Source organism: Hemitrygon akajei, chromosome 22 (assembly GCF_048418815.1).
Source record: "Hemitrygon akajei chromosome 22, sHemAka1.3, whole genome shotgun sequence".
Lineage (NCBI taxonomy): Eukaryota > Metazoa > Chordata > Chondrichthyes > Myliobatiformes > Dasyatidae > Hemitrygon > Hemitrygon akajei.
In genome coordinates, this window is record NC_133145.1 from 18,395,811 (window position 1) to 18,413,910 (window position 18,100).

The window sequence follows — 18,100 nt, forward strand, 5'->3', positions numbered from 1 at the left end:
TAAAAAAAAGTCCTTCCACATGAGCTGAAAAATCACTTGCAATGTAACACAATACATTTAAGTGTTCATGGAACAGACTATATTAGAGAAACCAAAGACAGTTTGAGTTTTTAAACTTCACTTTGAGGTTAATGTAAGCTATTGTTTAAAGCTTAGAGAAAATTAAAATAGTAGGTAAAAGGAAAGAGATACTAAAAATAACAGGTAAATAGAAAACAACTTTTGAAAGCATATCAAAAATTGATAGATTTGTTGTAGTTGCATAATGTAAGAGTCAAATGAAATCGAGATAGTGTGCTCCTGCCAGTAAAAATCTGAAGATTATAGGGGGGATGGGCACCATGCTACAGGAGACCAATCAGGTGATGAATTAAAAATTAATGTGCAAGTGGAAAGGGGAATGCAGTTAGGTGATAGATAGTATTCACTGCAGATGCAAACTTGTGTCCTTAAGGGAAAGGAGACAAAATGTGAGGATTGGAAAGGGTAGGGAAGATAAAAGTAGCTGTTTGTTTAAATTGATGAAGCATTCCTAATGAGATGGATGGATGATTTGATGCCATAGAAATGGATAAATTGTATGAGATAGATAATTGGATTTGTAATTCAGGGTAACCAAGACTAGGAAGTGAGCATTTCAAGATAATTCACTTTGGAAGGATAGACACAGTTGGAAAGGAAGTGACTGGCTCCAATAAAGTATGGGATTTGGTCAGTTGTAGAAAATAATCTTTCCTCAGAAAATAGAATTATTGAAGGTCTCACGAGTGAATCTGCAGACGCTGGAAATAAATAAAAACACAAAATGCTGGCAGAACTCAGCAGGCCAGACAGCATCTATGGGAGGAGGTAGTGACAACGTTTCAGGCCAAAACCCTTCATTAGGAGTGAAGTAACATGGGATGGTCAAGGGGGGATAAGAAGTGGGGGGAGGAATAGAGAGCTAGGAAGTGATAGGTTGGAGGGAAATGGGCTAGGAGGAAGGTGGAGAATTATGGGAAATAAGAGAGAAAGAAAGGTAGGGCTGGGGGGAGATTATAGTGAGGGGGGGAAGAGAGAGAAAGAGAACCAGACTGAAATAATAGATAGGGATGGGGGTAAGGGGGGGGGCAGGGGTATCAACAGAGGTCTGTGAGTTGGATGTTCATGCCGGCAGGTAGGCTACCCAGGCGTGAGATAAGGTATTGCTCCATCGATCTGCGCGCGGCCTCATCTTGACGGTAGAGGAGGCCATGGACAAACACGTCGGAGTGGGAGTGGTCTGTGGAACTGAAGTGTGTGGCCACAGGGAGATCCCACCACTGCTGGAGGACTGAGCGCCAGTGTTCGGCGAAACGGTCTCCCAGTCTGCGGCAGTCTATAGGCTCACCGACAGTCATTATTACACTGGATAATATCAGTCAAGAAATAAACAAGACTTGTAACAAGAGTAATGCAATAATAACTGGTGATCATAGCACTCACAAAGACTGGGCATAACAGGCTGTTAAAGAATCAATGGACTGTTGATCAAGTTTCCTTGAACAATTTGTCAATCTGGGGATAAGACTATTTGAGACATAGGTGTATAAAAGGACAGAGTTTCTTGGCATTCACATGGTAAAGGAATGTTTTAAAAATTAATGACCGAAGCATAACAGAATCTGAGTGACCAACAGGCAGCTGAAACTTAAAGATATGAAGGAAGAGTTAGCAAAAGCAAATAGGGAAATTAGATTGATGATTGTTACAGTAGATGAATAATAGCAGGTGCTTAACAAAATATTTAATAGTTTTAATATCAATACAGACTATTAATACATAATGTGAAAATGGATCCATTTGTAGTTAACTAAAGATTGGATTAGAGTGAATGATACAGCTTATAATGTTCCAATATTAATGCAGTTCTCAGAATAGCAAGAGTTAAGTTGCCTTACCACAACTGTTTAGGACTATTTAGAACACATCTTGAATACTGTAGATTTTGACAATCTAAAATAAGAATAGAAAATTCTGGAAATACTACAGGTCAGGCCACATCTACCAAGAGACAAATAAATGGTTCAGGTTTAACTCTGATAACGAGTTTCAGTAAAGCCACCTTATTGTAGCCTTGGTTCAAACACTGACCAGTACTAAATTTCAGATCAGAGTTGAGAGTTCAAGACATCATTTGAAGCAACACACAATTAATCTGGATGAACATACTGCCAAATGAATTTCCCCATCCGGAAGTGTCTTGTACCAAGGATCACAGTGTACCAAGTAACAAGCAGCACACTCAAGAAGGACTTACTAACAAATCATATCTAACTAAGTTAACAGATGACTTAAACAATTTTGTACTTTGCAGACGTGTTTAATAAGAGGATCAGGAATAGGCAACAGCACAGGTGCTGCATTTCTCAAGAGTTCACTGCCAGAAGGCACATTATTTGGAGATCTGGATGTAGAAACTTTCCCTGCCAACTTTTCTTTTGCAGATAATCTACAATTGCTGCTTAAACAGCATTCCACAACCAACAGCAAATTTAACACCCAAAGGCCACATTACCTACAGACAGATGTATGAAGTAAAAGGAGTTAACTACATGATCCTGAGACTGCTGGTAAGATTACCATCAGGTAGTAGTGGTACTAATAAATAGATACATTTTAATTTAAATTTATTAGTTTATGGAAGTATATGCAAGTATCATAACTTGACACCAAATCTCCCCAAAAGATACACAATATTCCAATTTTTGAGGGTATTGGTATTTAAATGCAGTGAATTCAGTACTCTAGACAAATGCTCACAAACGACATTTAGACGTGGTGCAAAAATATTTTATTGCTAACATATGCAAAGTTAGGTGGTGCGGTATTTACTGTGTATTTACAATCACAAACAGCAGTTTCTATGACTGGAAAGGGAAAAGGGAGCAAATTTAGCACATTTAAATAAATACAGGGCCTGCCTCTGGCTGAAACTACAAAGCTATCCAATATTCCCTGTCTCCCTCACTCAACAGAAAGTTGACACCCATTCTGCACGTACAGGTGAAAAAAGATGGTCTTCAGATCCTACAGATCATTGATGTTTTGGAAAAAACATCCCTTTGGTGGGCCATTAAGACTGAAATATGAAACTATCTAAACGACACAGCATGCTCCATGTTATTCCAACTTGTCGTTTATTCAAACATTAGTACATTGGTCAAATTGAGTCATATCTGCAGTGGAGATGTCTGAAGAACTGGCTATTATTAAAAGGTGAACATCAAGAGTTTTTTTTTGTTCACACTTTTCCTACACAATATCATGACATATTAAATCATGACTAAGCACAAGTTGTGAGGCTACATTCTTGTTTCCAGCGGCCCTGGTGGTCATTCATTCAACTTCTGTTTTAATGACTACAAAGTTAATGAGCGACTCTCAGAATGCAATACAGGTCTTAGGATGCTTGTTTGCACAGGAGTGACCAACAGTGCCAAAAGAGCAAGGAAATAGCAAGTGCTGACCAAAAGCTAGATAAGTTATGCTTTTAGTTTAATATCCAAATATAGATTACTGTCAATGAAAGATTAATATAAGTTTATACATTTGACATAGTTTGGCAGCTCCTTTAAAACTTCACAGTCTACAGTCACTTTAGTAGAGATATAGAATCCTCACAAGCAGCTGTAGAAATGGCACAAATAACAGTATCAAAATGAATAAAGCTTCAAAATCACTGCCAACTGTTCTTATCTAAAAAATGTTTTAAAAGTTCCAAAGTTTTCATATAATCTTTATTAATGGGCTGACAAAAATATGGAAGATTGTAACAGTTTTAATAAGATTTGACTGGTTTTATTTTTGTTAGAGGAGTGTAAATGTGGGGAAGAGAGGGTATTTTGCAGACCAGGAAAATGGGGCACTGCCTTAAACTTATACCTTCTCCATATATTCAAACATCCAAATCAAAGCTTCAGCTTTCAGTCCATACAAAAGAAAAAGGAAAATACACAAACATCCCTCTCTTGAGGTTATATACAAGTAGTGTCTTTCATATTTTCTAAAAAGGATTTTCCATTTGTTTACACTGGAGCTTATACAGCAGCGAATATAAATCAGCTTTACAGACTGTGAGGGACCACAAACCCCAAACATCGAAACTAAGCTAATCCCTATGTAGTATTTACAAAAAGAGATTGCAATAATATTAGATGCAGTGCATGGAACTTAAAGTAAATGCTGTAACTTTACAATAATAATCTAAGGGAAAAAAGGTGTGTGAGGGTTGTGTGTTTTTAAATACAACTTGTGTACCACTGCTGAACAACTCAAAACTTCCATTAGAGGTCTTATTTGATCGCAATTTACTGCAAAGGCAGAATGGTTGCCTCACACATGCAAGAGCTCTTAAAATTCTTTTGTCTCCTTGTTTTCAAATAAATGAAACCTCTGCTGAACTGTAAGTCCTTCTTTCAAGCTCTGTGGATAGAAAGCAGGAAAAACAATCAGTCTTCTTACAAAAATTAACACACAAATCAAATAATAATTTCATGTTTCATTCCAGCACACAACTTAATCACTCTTTGTTTTTAAATCTAGATTGAAGGTAGTCAAAAATCAGGTTTAACAATATAAAATAAAACTCTTTAGAGTACTGTGCAATTAGTTCTCATTATTCTTAAAAAATCATAAATGACATGTCTTACTATTTGTTGAATGTAATTATTGGTTCACAAAGCTTACTTTAGATGGAAAATGAAGCAAGAATAGTTTACACGATTAACAACAGACTGAACAATCACTAAACCACACATACATATATTCAGGCACAGAAGGACAAACAAAATAAAAGCTACAATTAGATTCCACACAACTGGTTGATAAAGGCTCATTTTACATTTAAAAAAGATTTTATTACAACTCAGTAGAACATATTATCCAAGATAATACAATTCAATTTCACAACAGGTTAGACATAATCCAACTGTAGTTCCAAATCTACAACTGGTACCCTGGCAAAAAGTGAAGTATTAAACTTAAAAAAAAAGGTAAATAGGAAAAAAGTGATTAGTAGGAAATTAAATGCCTTCCTAGTTTTTCTTCACAAAACAGCAAAATACTATTATTAAAATGATCAGGTACATTGATGGGAAGGGTATGGAGGGCTGTGGTCCAGGTGCAGCTCGATGGGATTAGGCAGATTAATAGTTAGGCACAGACAAGATGATCGAAAGGGCCTGTTCCTGTGCTGTAGTGTTCTATGACTCTATCAACAAGATGTTTGACACAAGATGAAGTCAATGGGAAAATAAGCCTCAATTCCAAACACTGAATTTTATCAGAAATCCTTTTGACTACTTTTACTATGAAATCCAATATAAACCAACAATTTTGTGCATTAGGCATGCATTTGTATTGTGGTTGCTTAAAATGCAAAAATGGGTGGAGAAATTTTCAAAAAGAGATTTAAACTAACGCATCTCCCAATTCTGACAGATTTCACTGGATGTGTTGTTAAAAGACTGATGCCATAAATAATGTTGGAAAACAAACATATCCACAATTACGCCAGATACGGTGCAAGCAATTATTACAAGATGGAGTTACCTAGACTCTCTGCAGCTTTCAGATACTGGTTTTAGCCCCCAAATGACAGCATGATGGACTGGAATGCTTTAAGCATGCAGGGTTCTCTTTTTCAGTGATTATTTCAAATATAGACATTGATATTGTTTGGACTATTACAATAATAAGACTTGGAAGCTTTGTTAACTTATTAGAGACTAGAATATTCTGCCCAAGGAAGCAGTAGGCTACCTCATTAAATATATTTATGACATAGTTACATTTTGCAGAGCAAGGGGAACTAAGGGCTACAGAATCATAGAGTTATAGAACACTACAGCACAGAAACAGGCGCTTTGGCCCATTGACCTGCATCCAGACCACAGCCCTCCAGACCCCTCCCATCCATGTATCTATCAAAATTTCTCTTAAATGTTGAAATCTACCCTGTATCCACCACTTGTGCTGGCAGCTCGTTTGAACTCTCACCACCCTTTGAGTGAATAAGTTCCCCCTCATGTTTCCCTTAAACTTCTCACCTTTCATCCTTAACCCATGACCTCTAGTTCTAGTGTCCTACTTGGTGGCGCAATAACAGCAGCGCCGGACTCCAGAGCGAAGGTTCCCAAGTTCGAATCCAAGTCGGGTTGAGCATCGAGCTAGCAACTCGGCCTCGTAAAAACAAGAATAGCTTGCTATGGAAACACCGTCAAAAGACGGTGCCCCGATAACTCCACTGCCGAGTTAAGAGCTGTTCTTCTTCTAGTCTCACTCAACCTCAGTGGGGAAAAAAGCCTACTTCCTTTTACCCTATCTATACCCCTCATAATCTGGCATGCCTCTATCAAATCTTAAAGTTCCTTCAGGTTGTTTTAGCTCGGGGTGGTAATGGGGCAAGCTCCCAATTCCTGGAGCCGAGCTCATGGCCAGAAAGCCAACTAATGCACCTATTTTTGTTCTTATATAAACCATACTCCATAACACTTCCATATTCTGTTCCAGTTTTGAGAAGCCGAAACAACAGGTTTCACAACATGCCAGTGATATTAAACCTGATTCTGATTCTACAGCCTGATTGGTAATTTAACCTTTACATAAGCTGCAGTTTTGTGGTTCACGGCAACAAAGCATGAAAATAACATGAATGAAAATACTTTTTTTTAGAAAATTGGATGACGTTTAGTAGAATGGAACATTCTATATAAACCATCAACATAAATTGCTTTATTTCTGCAGTGTAGTTTTAAATAAGCATGCATGGCACAAACACATTAGACACCCAGATTTCAATAATTGCATGGCACTCCAATAATTTATAAAACCAGTGGAAATAAGCAACATTCAAAAGAAAACATTAAAAAAACATGCCGAGTGTATATACTAAACCTCTAATGCTGTTGTGGTTACCAAGAAAACATGAATTTAGGATAGGGATTAGAATATTCTGCCCATATAGTTTGACCTGCCATTCAATGAATAATAATTATTAATGAACATCTTAATTCCAGCTGCCTGCCTTCTCTCTGCATCTGTTAGTAGCTTTATTTGGCAGTCATAATCTATTTTAAATTATTAAGACAGTTCGGAACTACTACATAATGTTACATAATTACAACTATGGCTGAGTTTGTTGTTTCTGGAAATAGTTGATCGAGATGTACAAAATGATGAGGGGCACAAATAGGCTAAATAGCAGACTTTTCCTCATAGCAAAGGTGAATAAAATCAGAAAGCATCTCAAGGTAAGGGTAGGACATTTAGTGGGGATTCGAGGAAGAATTCTTTTACTCTCAGAATTGTTGCAATCTAGAATACATTGTCCAAGGGGTTGGTGGAGGAAGGTCCTCACACAGCATTTGAGAAATAACCACACGATTACTTGATTTTTCAATGCACAGAAGTCTATAGGTCAAATACTGGAAAATAGAATTAGTACAGATTGGTATGGACAAGAAGGCTAAATGTGATTTTATGAATTTGGGTTGCCCCAGTTGTTTGGGATACCTTGTAATCAAGGCAACCAAAAAAAAAGAGGAATAACTTAATTTTCACATTCTTCCAATATGACATACTACAGAACTACACCTTTTGAATTCTTTCAATTACTGGTTCACTGCTACACCATATAAATTTGTTGATATTTGTGGTCATGCACACTTCAGGAAAGTTTTACAATAAATTTCAAATTCTAGAGCTATCTTGCCTGTAGACACAGCAATGAGAGATTTAATTTCACACAGGCGAAAGCAGAGACCAATAAACAAATCCAAACAGACGCCAGTGGATGCCCACACATAAAAACAGCCCAACTCCCACAGTGACATGCTGTGACTCAGTGACAATAGGCTAATGATGATTGGTTGTTTACCTACAAGGGAAGATGTCAATCATCAGGTAGCTCTAGCTGTCCCATGCCACCTCTTTACTCACAGACTACAGGACGACGATGGGGAGCAAAATGGAATAAGGCATTAGAAAACAAAGCATCACTGTTAACCCATGAATTTTAGACAAAGATTTCTTGCTTGATTTCATCCAGAAGCAGGAAATCTCAAAGGTTATTTCTTTAAATTAAATATAACTACATTAGTTCTTCCAGCAAGGTATGAGTGGCATTCTCTCCTCCAGCAGTAAAAATAGCTCGAAGCAATTCACTCGTTTGCTAAATAAAGCAAATCAACTTTTAATTTTCTTTCTCTTTTTAAGTGATCTCGTAAGGGTTTGGCCAATGACAGTGCACAGCACACAGCACCTAGAGTGAAATAAATGTTTAGCAGTAACCTCGAAATGGGAAAATATGTCATTTCAAACTTAGCTTTGATGCATCTTTGACCCCAATAAAGAATTCTAATTGTTATTTTCTTGTGTGTGTGTGTGTATATATATATTTATATATAGAAGCATCTCAAGTATAATGCACAATCTCACAGGAGAGGCAGGCCACTTGCTTCCCTGATTTACTCAGCACAATGCTACTGTTGCCTCCTTCAGGTGCCAGGTTATCTAATGACTCCTGCTGATCCGATGACACTGCTGTCCTTTGATGGGAATCATGCCAAAACTTTGGGCTTTTAAATAGAACGATGACACTTGACTCATTAAAACAAATCAGCATCCAGAATATATAGCCAAAAATTAGTCAGTGTATACTCATGAGAATCACTTCCTCCAGTAGGGTAAACACTGGGGAAGTGGGGGGTACTGATTTTATTTCATATCATAAAACTAAGGATGTAAGTCATGAAATCTACACCTGTTCACAGTTGTGGTTTCCCTGCAATGGCAAAACAATTTAAGGATTGGGAAATAAACTCAATTATCTAAAGGGACTTTCTGTTCAGTTTGTTTCATAGGCATTGGACCAATAAAAAAGTTAGGTTTAAATGGAGCAGCCATGCGGGAGCAGTCATTATGGGAGTGGGCAACTGAAATTTTGGCAAGAAGAGGCAGAGGCCAAAGTGAGTTTTCAGTAAGTTTATCTTTCTTTATTATTACATAGGTAGCACAGTAGGAATGGAATCCAGAGCAGTGGTGTGCACCTCTTGCAAGATGTGAAAAGTCAGGGAGAATCTCATGTGTCCCTGATGACTACATCTCTGAGAACTGGGGAGCTAGAGTTGGAACTGGGTGACCTACACATTATTCGGGTGAATGAAGGATTGACAGACAGGAGCTACGGGAAAAGAAGTAGCCAGGTGACTATCAGGTGAGGGCAAGGGAAACGACAGACAGTACAGAATACACCTGTAGCTGCTCCCCTCAATAACAAGGATAAGGCTCTGGATACTGTTGGGGCTGGGGGTGGATATGAGCTATCAGGGGAAAAGCTGCAGCAACCAGTGGATTTGTGGCTAAGAAAGGAATAGGAAGAGAACAGTGGTGATAGGGGATTCAATTCCTCAAAAATCAGATGGGAGATTCAGTGGACAAGAAAGAGACTCCCGGATGGTATGGTGCCTCCCTGCTGTCAGGGTTAAGGACATCTCAGGCAGAGTCCACAGTATTCTTAAGGGGGAGAGAGAGCTGCTAGAAGTCATAGTACATACTTGCACCAGTATGTAGCACCAGTATTTTTCCTAGTATGTAGCTAGGAAAAGAGAGGAGGTCCTGAAGAGTCAATATAGGGAGCTAAGACGGAGCCTAAAATGCAGAACCTCAAGAGTAGTAATCTGTCCGTACTACACTCCATACCAGTGAGGGTAAGAATAGAATGGTACAGCTGGAAAAATTGGCATGGGTGCAAGTTTTCAGATTTGTGGATCGTTGGGATCTCTTCTCAGGAAGGTATGACTGCAAAAAAAGGAAGGGTTACACCTGAACTTGCGAGTGAACTTACAGGCAGGTTTGCTAGAGCTGATGGGGAAGGATTAAACTAGTTTAGCAGTGGGATAGGAACTAGAATGACAGACCAGATGATGGAGCAATTGGTGTAAAGGTAAATGCAATGTGGTGAAAAGACTTTGAGGAAGAATAGATTGTGGATGGGGCATAAATGCAGTCACTCGGATGGGTAGAAATGTGTGTACGTTAACATGAGAAGTATCAGGAACAAGGGTGATGAACTTAGAGCACGGATCAATACTTAGAGCTATAATGTTGTGGCCGTTACCAAGACTTGGCTGTCACAAGGGCAGGGATGGCTGCTGGATGCTCCAGGGCTTAGATATTTCAAAAGGGGCAAGGAGGGTGGTAAAAGAGGTGCATTATGTTTTGTAACACCAAAGCAAAACTAACTGAAAGAAAAACTTGGAACCAGGAGATGTGTGCCTACTTCATTTTTTTAAAACTTTTAGTGAGATGTACACTTACGACATGGTGATGTATGTCATTCACGTACTTTTACATATGACCAATGACGTATTATGTAAACAAAAACAGTACATTTACAATATTACTCAAACATTACTGAAATATTAAATATGCAATACTCTTCTCTACTTGGCTATAAACCATCTCAATATAGAAGGCATCTCAACTTGTATAAATATTTACATACATATACATGCAGTGTATTAAGATTCAAAATACACTATCAAAGTATGTATGCAGTATACAACAATGAGATTTGTCTACCCAGATACCCACAAAACATAGAAAACCATGGAACCTGTTCAAAAAAAACACCAACTCCTCCCAACATGCAAAAGAAAACAAATTGCACAAAAGGCAACAAAAGGAGCAAGAAACATAGTATATACATATACACATTCATACAGACACATACAGTATACTATATAATTACAATATAGACATCAAAGGCATAGTAAACTTTAAATTATCTCATTCAGGCCCAGATTCGATCACCGTGGAAAATTTCTTACTCTTGTGTCTCTCTGGACAAGGGAGAGGGGTGGCATCACCGACTGGCAGAGAGACTTGAGTCGTGCTTGTGAAACAATCTCAGCTTCTGAGGCCTGCTCCGTGGTATTTGTAGGAGTTGACTTTGGGACTTCAGGAAGTGGCTTTGATAGCCCAGCACACCTTTTTTCTTCAACAATCGACTCTGCTCTCTTCAAATGGTCAATGTATCATCTCCAGATGACATCAGATGCAATCTCCACTGTGTAGGAGAGTGGTCCAGTTCTGTCCTTAATTTTTTCAAGTACCTACTTTTGATCACCTCTGCAGTGTCTTGACTGGACTGCTTGGCCAGGTATGGAACATCGAAGCTCCTTGTTTGAGAAGCCTTCAATCTGTGTCAACAGTTTGTCTTGCATACTTTTTGAGATTGGATAGGAGGAGATCCAAGCATAAGTGTAAAGGACGACCCAGAAACAGCATAGCTGGTGAGTTGCTGGTTGTGGAGTGTGCTATATTGCGAAATGCAAGGAGGAAATTAGTGAGCTTCTGATTCAGTGACCGTGAAGTGTGTTCTGCTGACATTGCTCACAGTGCATTCTTTAAATCCTGGACAGACCTTTCTGCCAAGTCATTTGTAGCTGGGTGATATGATGCAGATGTAATACATGACTTATTCCATTCATTTTCAGAAATGATTGAAACTGTTCCACAGCAAACTGTCCATTGTCACTGACCAAGAACACCAGTCCTTGAGAAGAGACTTCACAGCACATCAACAATATGTGAGGCTGTAGTGAAGACTATTGGGAACTTTATAGCTGCATCCACTACTACCAAGAAATTTGTGCCCATGAATGGTTTGGCAAGATCTACAAGAACCCTCTGGCAGGGCAATACAGGCTATTCCCAGGGATGGAGAGGCATTGCTGTTGGCATCTTCTGGATATGTTGGCATTCCAAACAGTGCACGGAAAGCTACTCGATCTGATGATCTATCCCAGGCCATCAGAAAAAACTTCAAGCCAGTGCTTTTATTTTAGCTCTTTAGCTCTCAACTTGGATGGTATAACATCTCTCAATCCCAACATAAGGCAACCCCCATCAAGGGCAAGTTCATCCTGGTGCTGGTAAAAATGGGGGACTGGAATTTCTGCTGCATATTCCAGTCATTTTGAGTGGCCATGTAGACTTGACACAGTCTGGAGTCTTTTCTGGTGTCCCTTTGAATGATCTCTGCTACATAGGGAGACTTTTGATTTGCATTAGGGAGAATGTATCAACAGCAGTGTCCTCTTTTGTAAATTTTTCAGGCTTTGCCTTTTCCAAGGGTAAATGGGGACAATTCGTTAGTTTTTCTATGATTAGTTTTCCTCTTGAATTTGATCTTCTAATTATGTCTTCCAAGAAACAGAGCCCATTTCTGCTTTTGTGCTGCTGCTGTTAGTGGAACACCCTTTTGTCTATTGAAAATGGGCACTACTGGTTGTAAACTCTCTCCCATACAAGTACTGGTTGAAAGGTTGAATCTAAACCAGATTCAAGGGCTCTCTGTCAATCTGTGCACAATTTTTCACTGCAGCCATGAGGGAGCATGATGCAAAGGCTATGGGGTGTTTATTTACATCACTCATAGCATGTGACATGACTGCACCTATAGCATAAGGCTAGGCATCACAGGTAAGCTTCACTGGACAATGCGGATCATAATATGTGAGTGTAGTTTCTGATGTCACCATTCCCTTTGTTTTTTTTGGAAAGCTACCTTGCAATGCAATGTCCATTGCCATTTCTTCTTGATCTGTAGTAATGAGTTCAACGGGTGCAGCATAGTAAGCAGGTTTGGCAGGAACTTGCAGTAATTGACAAATTCAAAAAATGACTGCAACTGTGACATGTCCTTTGGCCTTGGGGCATCCACCACTGCTCAACTTTTCTCAGCACACTCATGTAATCCTTGTGCATCAATAGTGTAGCCACAGTACATGAATTCACATTGGTTGTGTCATGCTCCAACCCATAATTTTCAAATATTTTTAACAATGTCTTGAGATGTTGGAGATGTTCCTTATCATCCTTATGGTAATAAAGATGTCAAGTAATACTGAGTGCCAGGGCAGCCTTGTAGCACTTGGTCCATGGCTTTCTGCCAGAGTGCTAGTGCAGATACCACTCCAAAAATAAAGCCTATTATAGCAATTAAGCCCTTTGGATTCTTCTTCCAAAGTAGGTAGTTTCTGAAGTGTTTTCCTCCTAAGGTTTGCAAAGATATCCTCTATCCTGGGCAGTGGGTATTGATCTACTTTCAGTACTGGGTTGATGGTGACCTTAAAATCACCACAGATTCAGACAGACCTAGTTTCTTTTTGCTACTGGGACCACTGCATTGCCAATGGGCACCTCTCAACCTTGGTAAGAATTCTTTCAACCTCCATGCAAACTAGCTCACTGGTTACTTTATCATGGATGGTATAAGGAACCAGATGGACTTTGTCCAACTTGGGTGCGGCTTTTTCATTTAACACTATTTTACCCTTTATATGTTTGAGTTTTCCAGTGCCATCCTTGAACACTGCTGTGGCATCATCCATCGCCTTTCTTAATTCACTTTCTGTTGACTCTATTGCAGAGGATGTGGCATGCAAATAGTGGATGGATCTCCAATCAAGTTTTATTTGTCTCAGCCAATCACAGCCCTACAACGCTGGCCCTCTGTTTTCATTTTTCATTTTTAGAATCTTTTTATTGGTACATAATCTTCTACAGCTATAAAATGATACAAAACTTCAACAAATTAATATGTATACAATTAATAAAGCTGAAGAAAAAAAAACTGATCGTAATATATAAAAATGGGAAAAAATTTTATATAAGGAAAAGAAGGGAAAAAAAGAACCCCGTCTAACTAAGAAAAAAAACCTCACTGACTACAAAAAAAGGGGGAAAAAACTCCCCATTAGGAATCAATCCCCTGGAGCAATACGTCTTACCATCATCTATATAAATAAAGAAAGAGTTATCAACCGCCAATTCATATTTATAAAAAAATAAAATTGCAAGGAAACCATATAAAATAATTAAAATTAAATGATAGTATTTGGCAAAAGAGCCCTATGTTCTCTCAAAATCGAATCAGGGATCAAAAGTTCTACTTCTAATTTTTTCCAAACTGAGACATAACTTTACTTGAGAAAACCATTCAATTAATGTAGGGGCGGAAGTATCTTTCCATTTTAATAAAATAGCCCTTCTTGCCAATAATGTAACAAATGCAATTACATGTCGATCTGAAGATGAAATACCCCGAATATGAACTATTCCAAATAGAACAGTCAATCTATTAGGTTGTAAATTAATTTTCAGAGCTTTAGAAATTGCAGAAAATAAAGATTTCCAAAACTATTTTAATGAAGAACATGACCAGGACATATGTGACAAAGTAGCTACTTCAGTTTTACATCTATCGCATTAGTTGTCTATACTAGGAAATATTTTAGATAGTCTCTCCTTTGTTAAATAATAATGGTGAACAATTTTAAATTGAATTAAACAGTACATATAGAAGAAGAATTTACGTTTTTCAAAACTCAAAGCCAATCTTCATTAACAAAGGTCATATTAAGTTCTCTCTCCCAATCTTGTTTCTTTAGTGACCGATCTTTAGTGATAGGCTCTATTTTTGTAACAAAAATAAATTATAAATTCTGCTAATGGAACCTCTCACTAAAGGATTCAACTTCAAAATGGTATCCAACAAATATGGAAATTTAGGTAAATATTGTTGTAAAAAATGTCTAACCTGAAAATATTGCAGAAAATGTGTATGAGCGAGAGAATATTTGTTAATTAACTCTTCAAAGGTCATCAATCGACCATCACAAAATAAATCTGTAGAAGAACCGATCCCTTTATTTCTCCATAGGAGAAAAATGGGATCAGTTATTGAAGGTTTAAATGAAAAGTTTCTATATAAAAAACTAGACAACTTAAATTGTTTAAAACTTTAAAAATTGTGAAACTGAACCCAAATCCATAGGGATTGTTTAATAACCGGGTAAAGATTTAAACTTGTAATTTTAGGGAGCTGTAAAGGTAAATGGAGATCCTAATATTGAAGTTAAATGAAACTGTTTAATAGCTTTTAATTCCAAATCAACCCATAGTGGTTTTTGACTCTTGTCGAGCCAGTATAACCAAAAACATAATTGTCTGATATTCACAGCCCAATAATAGTCTTAAATTAGGAAGTGCAAGTCCACCATCTTTTTTAGATTTTTGTAAATGATACTTATTAATTCTTGGTCTCTTATTGTTCCAAATAAAGGAAGAAATAAGAGAGTCAGTTTGATCAAAAAATTTTTAAGTTAAATATTTTTTGGAAAATATATAAAAATCTAGGTAAAATCATCATTTTCACAGCATGGATACGACCTATTAAAGAGAGAGTAAATGGATTCCATCTAGAGAATAGTTGTTTCATGGAGTCCATTAAAGGAATTATATTAGCTTTATAAAGATCTTTATATTTTTTAGTAATTATAATACTGAAATATTTAAAAGTATTAACAATTCTAAATGGAATATCAGTATATATATATACTAACAGGGGCATTTAATGGAAACAATTCACTTTTATTCAAGTTAAGTTTATATCCTGAAAATTGACCAAAATCTTTAAGTGTTTCCAAAAGATTAGGAATTGATTCCTCAAGATTCGAAATAAAAATCAAAAGATCATCTACATAGAGAGAAATCTTATGTATGGTTCCATTCATAGAGATACCATGAATATTTTTAACTTCACGTAATGTTATGGCCAAAGGCTCCAATACAAGATTAAATAATAAAGGGCTTAATGGACATCCCTGTCTAGTACCACGAGAAAGTGAAAAAAAAAGGAGACCTGCAATTATTAGTAATGACCGTGGCAATAGGATTCTTATAAATCATTTGAATCCACCTGTTGAAATTATTACCAAAACCAAATTTTTCTAATACTTTAAACAAATATGGCCACTCAACTGCGTCGAGAGAGATAACACATTGAGGTTGCTTAGATAATGGTGAATATATAATGTTCATCAATCTCCGAACATTAGAGAAAGAGTAACGGCCTTTAATAAAGCCAGTTTGATCCATAGAGATGATTTTAGTTAAAATATTTTCCAAGCAGTTAGCCATTATCTTAAGAGAGAAGTTTTGCATCCACATTTAATAGTGAAATAGGTCTATATGATGAACATTCAACAGGATCTTTATCTTTTTTAAGAATTAAGGAAATAGATGCTTCATAAAAAGGTGGTAAATTATCCTTCTCAAAGAATTCATGAAATATTTCCAAAAGATCCCACCGAATAACCAAGTCCAGGAGCTTTACCTGATTGCATTAATAAAATAGCTTTCTGAATTTCATGCTTGGTAATTGGAGCATCAAGCATCTGTTGATCTTCAACAGAAATTTGTGGAAATTTAATCTTATGTAAAAAAGCCTTCATTTTGGAGGAATCTGCAGGAAATTGAAATCTATAAAGATCAGAATAAAAATCTTGAAAAGTATTATTAATATCCTCACGGTTACTTGCTATATCTCCACATTATTTTTACGAATCTTTAAAATTTGTCTTTTAGTTCTAGCTGCTCTTAATTGGGAAGCTAAGAGCTTATTATTTTTATCCCAAAAATATAAAATTGACTTTTCAATTTAAGCAAATATCCTTCAATAGGATTATGTTAGTAATAAATTATACTCTGATTGTAATTCTACTCTTCTTTTAAATGAAGCAACATTTGGAGAGATTGCATTGATGTTATCCAATTCTTTAATTTGTTTAGAGATTTTATCTAATTCCATTCTTGTTTGTTTCTTCAGTTTAGCTGTATACAAAATAATCTGACCACGTAAATAAACTTTTAATGTATCCTAAATTACTAACTTTGACATGTTTCCTGTATTATTAAAGAGAAAAAGCTCTTATCTGAGTTTAAATAAACTCAACAAATTCTGAACTTTGTAACAAGTGTTCTGGAAAACGCCAAAATGGTCTGGTAGAAGCAACATCTTTCAGTTCAAATATTAAGTTTAAAGGAGCATGATCAGAGATAGCAATCGCATCATACTCACCTTTCTGAACATTAAATAAAAGTCGAGAGTCGACTATAAAATAGTCGATTCTCGAATATTTATTATGAACATGTAAGAAAAAAAGGAGTATTCTCCATCACTAAGGTGCATATGCCTCCAGACTTCAATTATACCATAATCAATTAAAAAGGAATTAATAAGTGATGCAGAATGATGACTTATCCATTAAAGGATTTAAACAAGTATTAAAATCATCACCCATTAATAACATAAATTCATTTAAATCAGGTAATAGAGCAAAGACAGCTTTAAAAAATGAGGGATCATCAACATTTGGTCCATAAATATTAACCAAAACCTTTTTCCTATTATAAATTATTCCTTTAACAATCAAAAATCTATCATTAATATCGGCTATAATATCCTCCTTATTAAAAGGGATATTGGAATCAATAAAAATAGAGACACCTCTAGTTTTACTCTGGGAGTTTTCATGAAACTGAGGACCCTTCCAAAATTTAAAAAATCGATTTTCACATAACCTGATATGCATCTCTTGTGCAAAGTTTATATCAGGCTGGAATCCGTTAATAACTTTAAATGTTTTCTTACGCGTAATAGGATGATTCCAACCGCAGACATTCCAAGTTAAAACATTTAACTGTTTAGATATCATGAAACTTTGCATCTAAATACATAGTTATACGCATGTCAGGATAAGGTAGTCGAAAATGGCGGAGATGAACAACAATAAAAATAATTTGTGTATGCTCCGGGATTCCTTAATGGGGATAAAAAAAAGAAAAAAAACCCCACCCAAACTACAAAGCCCAGAAATAAGTTGGTATCAATCGACGCAAGCCCCAAGAAAAGCATAGATGCAAATACAAAATACAAATATGCCTACCTAATTAAAAAAAAACGAAAAAAGTAATCTCTGTCTCCCTCTACCAAACATATAACTCATTACAGTCAACATATATCTCAATATAATTAACTTGGAAGGAAAGTGTTTTTCTTGTAAAACAAAACGACCTTCAATTTTGAAAGTAACCTTCATAATATTAAATAAGGGAAGAAAAACACATCCAAAACAATTCTTGAAATATTTGCACAAAAGAAAAACAATAGCCATCTTTAAATTATCCAATCTATCTTTAAAACATAAGGAAATCCAAATAATTACTTAAA

General features: G+C 36.5%; 1 protein-coding gene across 5 annotated transcripts in view; it reads right to left on the reverse strand.

The window, feature by feature from the left end:
- Window positions 1–2,795: 2,795 nt before the first annotated feature.
- LOC140714546 (uncharacterized) overlaps window positions 2,796–18,100 on the reverse strand; it is a 441,169-nt gene continuing 425,864 nt past the window's right edge. For 3 of the 5 annotated variants that reach the window (XM_073025825.1, XM_073025824.1, XM_073025828.1), the window contains one exon: window positions 2,796–4,443. In XM_073025825.1, coding sequence (XP_072881926.1) covers window positions 4,372–4,443 — 72 coding nt within the window. In that variant the 3' untranslated portion in view covers window positions 2,796–4,371. Of the gene's footprint in view, window positions 4,444–7,897; window positions 7,963–18,100 lie in introns of all 5 variants that reach the window. The other 2 variants (XM_073025827.1, XM_073025826.1) reach the window with 2 other exon arrangements.